This window comes from Wasmannia auropunctata, unplaced genomic scaffold, assembly GCF_000956235.1.
Source record: "Wasmannia auropunctata unplaced genomic scaffold, wasmannia.A_1.0 LD336024.1, whole genome shotgun sequence".
Lineage (NCBI taxonomy): Eukaryota > Metazoa > Arthropoda > Insecta > Hymenoptera > Formicidae > Wasmannia > Wasmannia auropunctata.
The window spans coordinates 31644-42849 of NW_012026866.1; the positions used below are offsets into that span (position 1 = coordinate 31644).

Consider the following 11206-nt stretch of genomic DNA (forward strand, 5'->3'; position numbering starts at 1 on the left):
GAGAGAGAGAGAGAGAGAGAGAGAGCCGGTAAAATAGGTTTGATCATTAAATATTGCGAAAACGTCGAATCCTGGAGTCCTCATCTTTGTCATATACACATGCGCACGCATACATGCACATAACACACACACGCACGCACGCGCGCGCGTGCACACACACACACACACACACACACACTTGACGCCATTTACTGATATCAAGTCATTTATACAGGTAATAGCAATATACATATCACTAAAGTAAAGTTAATTAACATCAAAGTACAAAGAAAGATACCATGTAGGTTTTATCTTTTAAAATATTATATTTGCATACAAGTTTTTTTGTCAAGGAGCACGCTTACACTTGACACTCTTTTTTTACTTTTTTTTTAAAGTCAATTTTGTAACGATTTTAATTACCTCTCGCGTATAAATCTCTGGCAGTCTCTTTACCGATACCACTACTTGCTCCCGTTATCACAACAGTTTTACCGTCGAGACGTGCTTTGCTTGTACACATTTGATTGAAAAGCCACATTTTAAGATTTTCTGCCCACAACGGCCACGACATTATTAATATGCAATAGCCTATTATTCTATTGCAATTTATATTCAATATTGATTTCACTAAATATGCTCTATTCAACTGTGCACTTTGCTTGACGTTGCTTGTCCAACAATCACACGCGTGTTCTTAGATTAGACTGTCCATAAATAAGTATACGACCGTAAATAATACGATTTTGACGACTTCTATCCAAGAGCGTCTTCTATCACAAGGGGGGACAAAAGGGGCATATGCCCCCCCTCCTCTTCTGTGGAATCAGACAAGTACAAGAAAATTCAGAATTTGCTCTCATTTTTACAAATAATAAATATATATGTTTGTCAAATGTAAAAGACCGTAAGTACAACAAGTACACAACGTTCGGACATTTGCTCCTCGCGGTAGTTTGTACTAATTTGGATCATACCCCCCTCTAAAAAAAATACTGCGGACGCTCTTGCTTCCATCCCTATCCCTCTCATTTCATAGCATTTAGGCTTCCTTCGGAAACGTAGACGTTCGCTCTTAGGAATAACGTTAACTGGAAATCGTACTGGAAAATTGAGTCTAGGGCTGTTACTTTTTACTCACTTCGAATATTCGAAGCTTCGACATTAATTTTCGAAATTTAAGATGCCTTCGAAGTTTAAAATTAATTTCCAAGTTTCAAAGTTTTAAAAAATACATTAAAAATTTGAATTTTCTTAATTAAATCCCTTGTAAAAAAAGAACTACTAATACTGCTGGTATAGCAGTGACTTATTTATACATTTCAGTAGTGTTATGTAGTGTTATCACTGCATTATGTTATATGCAGTGCTCATCAGTGAGAAATAATCACCAATTCGATGTGGAATCGATGTCGAATTGACGTCGATATGATGATTTCGACATCAATTCGACATCGAATTGAAAACCATTTCTCACTGGGGTTATCATTGGTGTTAGTAATTCTTTTTTACAAGAGATTGTTTTATTGATCATTATCTTTCCATATTTACACGTATATCAAGTTTAATTATTAATTTGTAATATTTCAGGTTATAATACTTTAAAATTTTTGAGGAATAATTTTATATATATGTATATATATAATATAAATTTTTTTTACACCGTTGTTTTCAGCACTTTAATTTTTGTCCTTATAAAAATTTAAAAAGCTGATAAAAAATATGATTTTTTAAATTTAAACGTACCATTGTAAAGCGCACTTGAAGTCGTAAAACTTTTATTTAGAACATTTTTTCATATCTTTGACGGTTTACGTGATATTTATTCTGAAAGAAAAAAAAACGACTTTTTTCATATTTTTGTCTGTTTTAACATATCTAAAGCTAAAATCGGAGGGGGACACCGTGTGCGTTCCCTTGTAGGTAAGAAAATAACAATTTTAATTCATACAGTATAGGTATCATCTTTTTATTATTATAATATATATTAATTATATTATATAGTATATATGTATATTATAGTATCATCTTTTTATTTATTGTATTTTTATTTAAATAAAAATACATTTATTTAAATAAAAATACATTTATTTTTAAATAAAAAACCAAAAAACAAAAAAAACGTTTCACGAGTTCTTTGTTAAAAAAAACAATCAAACCTCTCTGTATTTTTAATATTTATATTAAAGATATCTATTTTAATATTTTTTTGAGCCCTTTGTATTATTTCTTTTTATACTCTTGTATTTTACATTTGTCACTTTATTACACATATAATAATTTTGTACAATAAAAATATGTATCAAAGTATAATAAGATATAATAAGCATGATAAACTATTACAATAGAAAGGGGTTTTGATACAGAAAACTATACAGAATACTAATTGTAAGTTGTATAATTGATACATTCTATCCCGGTCTGATAATGACACAATTTATCAATTGTTAAGTCTAAGCAATACGATTATCATCGGACATTTTCTAAGTTAAACTCTTTAAGGAGAGCGATATTTCGAATTATCAAAAACTGCAACATAAGCAACATTGTCAGTAGCGCGGCAGCGCGTTATCGTTTAATTTCTGCAGAAACTCCCCGAAGTCATAAAAATAGCTCTTGTAAGAGATTACACTAAAAATTTCGCTCGTGATACTTCTGGTCGACGTGACATCGCAGGCCAACACAATGTTATATAAATTATTCTACAAAACAATCCCATAATTGCGAATTGGCCGATATTTGGCTAGACCATCCCTGGAATTTGATAAAGAAATGATGAATCAATATGAATGCATATCATCCGAAATGGGCGCTGTTAAATTGCTGTTAATACTGCTCGTGAGAAACGTCGAGAATATTTAAACATTGTTTTGAAATGAAATGTAATCTGAAATTTAAAAAGAAGGATTAGAGTTACATATTTATTCAATAGTCAATACTATAATTTAATAGTTAAATTTTCAGATGATATCTATCTACATATGTGTCTATCATGAAATGACAGACACAGAAATTAATTTTACTTTGCATAATTTCGGAATATTCATAAAATGCAAACTGTGAAATAAAAACATAAAAGTGCATTTTAAAGAGCGTATTATTGTATAAATAAACTATGCGGATAAATATATTGTTACATGTTAAATGTTTTATTCTATCACGCTGGTAATAATTGATGTAAGATATAACAGAATTGTGCTACAGCAAAATTCTCTCCGAAGTGCGACCATACGTTTCACGAAAATTTTTTTCGCGCTGAACACAATGCCGTTTGAAGTAGAGATCCTAAAAGTAGAGACAACTCGCCACGTGACTGTTAGTGGACTTTGATTGGCTAACATTTTCCGTATAATTGAGCTTCATTTGGCTCTGTCAAATGGAGTTACACCATAATCTATTTTGGATAAATAAGGTTATATTAATTCTTAGATCTTCTCTCTATATATACTATAATATTTGTAGTAATAGTGCTATAATTTATAGTAATTAGAATATTAATAGTTAAATAAAAACAGAAATATTATTTTGGGGAATCGGAATGCTGAATATCCTTTACTGGATTTGTTATAGCATCTCGGTGTGCAGCAAACATGTGGCATATTGAAAAATATAAAATCTAAAATCTACAATAAGAATCATATTCTTAATAAAACAGACATTTCTAATCTTCGTACTACTTATTTAACTATAAAGCATCAACGTTTATTAATTCAAAGCTTATTCATAACAACAAATATAGCTTTTTCTCATAATTTTACATAGACATGATAAATTTATAACTTAATTACCAACAATACACGTTTGAAAATAAGACTGTGTTCTAAATAATTATATTAAAAATAATATTTCTCTTTGTAGGTATTTAACTATTAATATCCAATTACTACAAATTATAGCACTATTATTACAAATATTATAGTATATACTAGAGAGAAGATCTAATTAATATAACCTTATTTATCCAAAATAGATTATGGTGTAGCTCTATTTGACAGAGCCAAATGAAGCTCAATTATACGAAAAAATGTTAGCCAATCAAAGTCCACTAACAGTCACGTGGCGAGTCTCTACTTTTAGGGCTTCTAATTTGAAAAATTCGCCTAGCACAAGATTTTGAATAAATTGAAATGAAAGTTGTCGCCATTTTTGGCCACTTTCATTCCAATTTATTGACATGCTAGGCGAATTCTTCAAATGGCATCGTGTTCAGCATGAAAAAATCTTTGGAAAACGTATGTATGGTCGCACTTCGGAGAGAGAAAAAAAAAGTGTTTTTTTGTAGCACAGTGTATAATAAATAAAATTAGTGATATTACTTTAAATGTATAATACGACCTTGAAAAAAAAACTATTTATAAATTACAAAAAATCCAAATGGCAATATCTTCATAACACGATTACGAAAATTTATTTTGTAAATAACATACTTCGAAAGAAGCTGTTGTATCAAATTAAACAAATAAAATTCAAGTTTTGTTATTTTCAATGTATACATGATTTCAAAAAAATTTAATTTTAAAAACCAAAAATATAATATCATCAAAAAAAAGTGAAATCAAAATATTATTCCAAGTAATTGATTAGAATAATCAATATCGTAAAATATACATATATCTAAAAAAAAAATACCAAATTACCAAATAAAACTGAGTGGTACTATATCATCTTATGCATTAAAAGTTAAAACGTAAATGGTAATAGTATTGTATATTTCAATATGACATAAAAGAAATTTCATTACAAAAAATTAAAAAGTATATGTATACTACTGGAAATTATTTTTAATTGTACAACTATATTTAAACAATAAAACCCAAGTGGACTATATCTTTATATCTATTCAACACTTTCCATTCCAACCCAAATGTAGTTATTAAAGGAATTCGTAATAGTACGTACAATATTTTGGGAAGCTATCTCTCACAATCGTAGTAGACTTATTTTAAATTAAGTTTACTACGATTGTGAGAGATAGCTTCCCAAAATATTGTACGTACTATTACGAATTTCTTTAATAACTATTACCATTTGAGTTAAAATGATAGATTTTTTCACAAAATAGGCATTTACCGATAATATCCATATAATTAAAAGAAATAATAATTTATTCCTACAGAAACGTTATCCTTCCGGTAAAGGATACACTGTAGCGTGTCCGTCAATACGTCTCCTGATGAGAGCGCTGGAGTAGTCTCTCGGAGAAAGTAAAAATATTATCGCATAATATAAAATTATAGACGAAGAATGATATTAACAGTCTTATGTCGTATTATACATATTAAGAAGTGCACAAAAGTGCATTTCTTGATCATCGACAAGCTAGAAAAAGACTCTTCAAGAAATCTGATAAGAGTAATTCCACTTCGATAATTCAATTATTACTTTTAAAGTTATATTAAAAATTATAAATTGTAAAGATTTATACAATTATTATTGGGCATCAAGAGCTGCTATAAAAATTTATCTAGTTCCAACTTTCATGGTTTCAATTAGATTTCATATTAATACACAATAATGTAACATTTAATTGGGACTGTTTTGATTCACAGTTTTCTTTAGTTAATAAAATTAGATTAGAATTAGAACAATAGTTAAATAAATAAATATAAAAAATATAAAAATTCGGTAAATACGTATTTAAAATATGTAGGTCAGTGGAAGAGGGGAGAAAAGCGAAAAGAAGGGAGTCATAGAAACTACATTTTCGATATCAATATACAATTACTTACTTTAGCTATTTGTTTCACGGTTCTCGATTCTCGTTCTAAGAGAGCTATAACGGTTACTTCCATTGTGCACAAATTGCGCCGAGTCTATACTGTCATCGCTTACTACTCGACGAAGCTTTCTGTCGCTAATTGAAAAAAAAACAAAAAGTAATTAGAACTGGGTAAAAAAAAATATTTCTATACAATCAGTTCTAAAAATTCTGATTGATCATTTTTCACAACATATTTATAATTTTAGAATTTTTTTATTTGATGACAAAAAAATCTGAATATTTTTAAGCTTTTGACCTGTCAAATCTTCATCAAAGTACATTGATCAAAGCTTTTAGAAAGAGAAAGAGAGAGAGAAATACATAGCAATATACTGTATAAAATAAATTTTTAAGTTCTTGATATATTTACTTTTTTTACTTTTTAAGTTACTTCCCATTTACAATTAACAATATTTTTACATCGGCTAGAGATAATTCCAATATTTCTTCAAATGAGAAATATTTGCATACATAGAATTAAGCTGGGCACAACCATACAAAACAAAGTCTATAATTGTACTGTGTCACAGGTTTTCAAGTTGTCATGCGAAGCAATTTTTTATTTGAAACTAAAATTTAATTTGGGTTAAAAATCATATATTTTTTGGAATAGGGGTAAAATAAACGAAACGGAACTTCTTCTGTTCAAGCATTTACCTAAATATGTAAATATTGAAGTTATACTTATTTAAGTTATAAATATTTTATAGTAGGTAAATTATAAAATCAGACATTATTTATAATATTTATATTGTCAACTTTATGTATGTAAGTTATACTCTCAAATTCTCAAAATATATACTCTCTCTCCTCTCCGTCTCGTCAGGTCAAGTTACCTAGAATAATTTTTATATCTTAGCAACGAGGAAATAAAACTCTGCCATAATTTTTTTACTCATTAAAATCCTTATCTATTTTTTCATTTCCTTATTATAAAAATTATTTTATAACTTAATTTATAACTTTAACTTAATAAATAAAGTTAACAATATAAATATATATTTGATTTTATAATTTATCTAGTATAAAATATTTATATAATAATTTAAGTATAACTTCAACATTAATATACGCGAAGTTTCTATGGTTGAGGTCTCTATGGGTTTTTTTTCACAAAGTTATGCTCACTTGAACATTGGTGTTATTTAGCGCTAACCAAACCCACACACACACACACACACACACACATGCGCGCGCGCGCGCGCGCGCGAGCACGTCTTCCACATGCGCTTCCATTCACTCAGGAACATTCACATGCACGAAGCTTTAGCTTCTTAGCTCACGCCCTCGCCGTAGTCCCCCGCTAGCGCTAAATAACACCGATGTTCGAATATGCATAACTCTGCGAAAAAAAATCAGAGACCTCAACGACCTCGCGTTTTTCTCTTCGTCTTGAAAAGCCCTTTCAAACGAGCCTTTACTCGACCCTATATGCCATTTAAGATTTTCAATTCCCCCGCCCCCTCGGAGGGTCGAAGTGGGTGTTTTTCAGGTTAAATTATAAATTGCATTATGCCATTATAACCTTATCAATCCAATATCTTGAACCGTTTAGAAATTATTTAGGTGGCCCAGAACTTTTGGCGGTCTCAGTATGTACGGACGTAATAGGAACAAGATTGAGAAACATGATATTGAAAAAATGCATTAAAATTTCATTATTTTATTATAGATATAAAATAATGAAATTTTAATGCATTTTTTCAATATCATGTTTCTACTAGTAGTTCAATAAACAAAAATAAATTTTTACTTTTATGTCTATAATAAAATAATGAAATTTTAATACATTTTTTCAATATCATGTTTCTCAATCTTGTTCTAAGTTTTCCATAAAAATTACTGAATCAATTGATTTTTCTTTTGAATATATGTAATGTTCACAAATACTTGTCACTATGTCATCTCTTTTACTACATTTACGTCATTATCTTTAAATGTATTTTCTTACAGATTTGATAAAATTATGAATCAAAATATGTCCTTTTTTTTTAATCGATTGTCATTTTGTTCACAATTAAGTTACATACTTTGTTCATTAAGCTAGGTAAACGACATAATCACATAAAGATAATGATTACAATAAACTTTGGATCGTTTGTTCCCAATCAGAATATGCATTAATTTTGAAACACTGCAAACAGAATTGTTTTAAGACCTTGTCTAATTAATAATATTTTTTTTATTAGATCTTGTTCAATTAATAATATTTTTTTATTAGACGTACAAAACGTAATATAGTTAAATTTTTTCTAAAAATAAAAGATAATTAAACACGTACATCAATGTACTTTTAAGTGTTTTTATTTTACCAAAAAAAAATTCTTAAAAATGACTTTAACACTAGTCATCTAAATTCTTCTTAAACCTATGACAAAATTGATGACACTAAAAATTCAATATTTCGACACGAGTTTTTTCAATATATGTATAATTATATGTTATTTACTGTATATTTTACTTATAATATTTATTGATTGGACATTATAATTGTAGCCGTTTGTACGCAGCAATAGCTATAACAATGACAATTTGTATACATAAATTTGTAAAAAATTATTATACTGATCGTTAATAGCGAAAAGATTAATAAAAAAGAAACAACTTTGAGTGCATTTTAAAGATTCTGATAGCTTTGGCGATAGGAAGATAACTTTCAAAAGTATTTTGATATGTTATCAATAACGGCAGAAACCAAATGTTGTTGTGATCAGTTGTTCTCAAGTTATTGGCAGAAATAGAATATAGAATGAAAATATTGAAACTAAAAATATATTATATTAATTTCATCAAGTTTATTAAATGCATTGTTATTAATTCAATATATATATTATACAATGTATAATAATAGTTCTTAAGGTAGATAAAAATTTAGTTTTGAGTTTACAGTGTAATATTAATGACAAATATATTTTTATACAAAAATATGTATTATATATATTTAACAGCGATTATAATTTCAATATTAAAAATTATCGTAATCTGAGACTTTTTCGCATTAGTTTCTATTGCAAAAATGTAATTAAAATCAATTGTCAAATTATTAAACTTGTCGCCAAAATTATCGGTCTGAGCATGTTCGGATACAATAAATATTACATATAACATTTTGCATATCCATCATTATATAAAAGAAACATTCTCACTGATTTCGTGAATTTGCTGCTGATATCGGTGGAAATAAAGCGGCAGGGGAAATTAGCGGTTGTACCACTGGTCCCATCACGTGTTCTTCTTCTTGCGGCTCTTGAATTGGTGGTAGCGGCGAATCCCAATCGGAATCTGTGGAACTGTTTTTTTCAAATAATATTTCTTTTTAATATGTATACATCAGACATAACATACATTAAATTATATTTGAGCAAAAAAACGAGAATGTACTTTAAGATATAATTTCGTTAATGGATCGCACGAATGAGAAAACATGGAAAATGGTCAACCACGAGAAAAATCGATAAAGCATATAACGATCACAATAAGTGATAAGCATAGACGATAAACCGCTGTTTTTTTGCCTTGGTGAAGAAGAATTTGTAATGTGCATTCTTAGAAATCGCATAAAATTTTCACGTTCACGCGGTACAAAAGTGTGTGCGCGCGCGCACACACATACACACACACACACACAAAAGTGGGTGTTTTATTATTATGTATTATCGATATGATCTTGTATTGCCATGTTGTACGTGTCAATTTATGTAGATAAATACTATACATGCTTGATCGACAAGAATGAAGTATCTTCGCGCTAAGCGTACTCTCTAAATTTTTTGGAGTGAAATTTCACTCTAAAGAGTGAAAATACTGCCACTCAAGTGGCCGAGTGACAATATTTTCGCTCTTTTGGAGTGAGATTTCACTCTTTTAGAGTGAGATTCACTCTAGAAAATTTAGAGAGTAGTTATACATAGTTTACTATAAGTAAACAATCGATTTCTTTCAACATTTAGAAAAAGGCGATCATTAATTAAGATCAAAAAGAAAAACAACACGCGCGATTTTACTTACCTACTGGCTATTCTCAAATCGCTACTAAGGTTGTCGTAAATACTGAATCTGCTGGATATAGGCGGTAATTTTCCATGGCTGAAGGACACAGTTGGTGACATGGCGAGATTGCCGAGGCTATTACTGACATATGTAGCAGCTTGGATCTCTTGTTGATACATGGCGTAGAGATTTTGCAGATCAGGTGGGAGCGCCAAACGACCGTCTGTTATTTAAATTCCATAATTCGAACAAAAGTGTTTAACTTTTATTTATATCCGTGATTAATTTATGCAATAAAACAGGCTCTAAAGATGCATTATTGATATAATGTCTTCTATTTACATACAAATTTATTTAAGAAAAAATATAAATATCTTTATACATCATGTGACTTGCAGAAAAATATTTAGTAGTTGAATAATATGTAAAAAGATTTTAAAATGAGAGCAATACGTAACACCATGTAATTAACTAATATACATATAATATACCCGTAAGATGTCAAAATGTTCTTTTCAGCTAGCGACAAAAACTAAATTAAAAAGGAATAAGAGGTTTGTATAGTCAAAATGGAGTTAAAAGAAGAGTGTATATATAAAAATGGCCAAAATTGGTCTCATGCCGAAACTTAAAAAACTAATTCTATGGTGCTTCTTGGTGTATATGAAAGAACAAAATAACATTTACTCATATAAAATAAAAAATAATTTTAAAAAATAACCAAAATACAAAAAATAGAATCAGTAATCACCATATCCTCGTTATTGGTCCAAGATTAGACAAAAAAGATTTAAAAAATTTTAATATTTTTTTATTAAAAATGGCTGTTGTGTATGAGTCTGAATGCAAAATGCATCTAAAAAGGAGCATAAATGTCTAAATATTAAAATCTATACAAGTTTGATCCTATAGAAATAAAGAAAATTAATACATATATAATGTCATGTATGCAGTATATTTTGTACGTTATTTTACTATTATCAATTTTCTTAGTTTAGTACTAGCTTCTCGGCAATATATTATAAATGTTACTTTTCTCTTTCATATACACCAATTAGAAACACTGGAATTAGTTTTTTAGATTTCGACGAGGCCAATTATTTAATATTTTGGCCATTTTTATACAATCCTCCTTTGTGAATTTATTCAAAGAAAGGAATAAATGAACTCAGTTAGCCGTTTAGGAATCAAGCGCTGCGGTAGCGGCGCGACGCCAAGTATATATAAAATAATATATATAAAATAATATATATAAAATAAAAGTCGGGTGATGACTTGTGAGTATACGGCACTGGCACTGCGCTACCGCTTAGCTTTAATCTCGAAGTTTTGCCTCGTCAGATTTCCGATTTTTAATATCTCGGAAACGAAAGTTCTAATGAAAAAATCTAAATGACACTTTCGCTATATAATAGTCGATACAAGCTTTCGATTGAGACCGAGTCCGAATGAAATACGGTGCAGTCAATCCCGAGA

At 29.0% G+C, this 11206-nt stretch overlaps 2 protein-coding genes across 2 annotated transcripts in view; both read right to left on the minus strand.

Annotated features, from left to right (window-relative positions):
- The window catches only part of LOC105452935 (retinol dehydrogenase 14-like), a 6952-nt gene extending 5484 nt beyond the window's left edge, over positions 1 to 1468 (minus strand). The window contains exon 1 of the mRNA XM_011694493.1: positions 1371 to 1468. Coding sequence (XP_011692795.1) covers positions 1371 to 1468 — 98 coding nt within the window. The remainder of the gene's footprint in view (positions 1 to 1370) is intronic.
- Positions 1469 to 2311: 843 nt separating this feature from the next.
- LOC105452936 (kinesin-like protein KIF19) overlaps positions 2312 to 11206 on the minus strand; it is a 44215-nt gene continuing 35320 nt past the window's right edge. The window contains exons 9-12 of the mRNA XM_011694494.1: positions 9749 to 9953; positions 8887 to 9030; positions 5709 to 5833; positions 2312 to 2866 (exon numbers count right to left, since the gene is read on the minus strand). Of these exons, the coding sequence (XP_011692796.1) occupies positions 5710 to 5833; positions 8887 to 9030; positions 9749 to 9953 (473 nt within the window). The 3' untranslated portion in view covers positions 2312 to 2866; position 5709. The remainder of the gene's footprint in view (positions 2867 to 5708; positions 5834 to 8886; positions 9031 to 9748; positions 9954 to 11206) is intronic.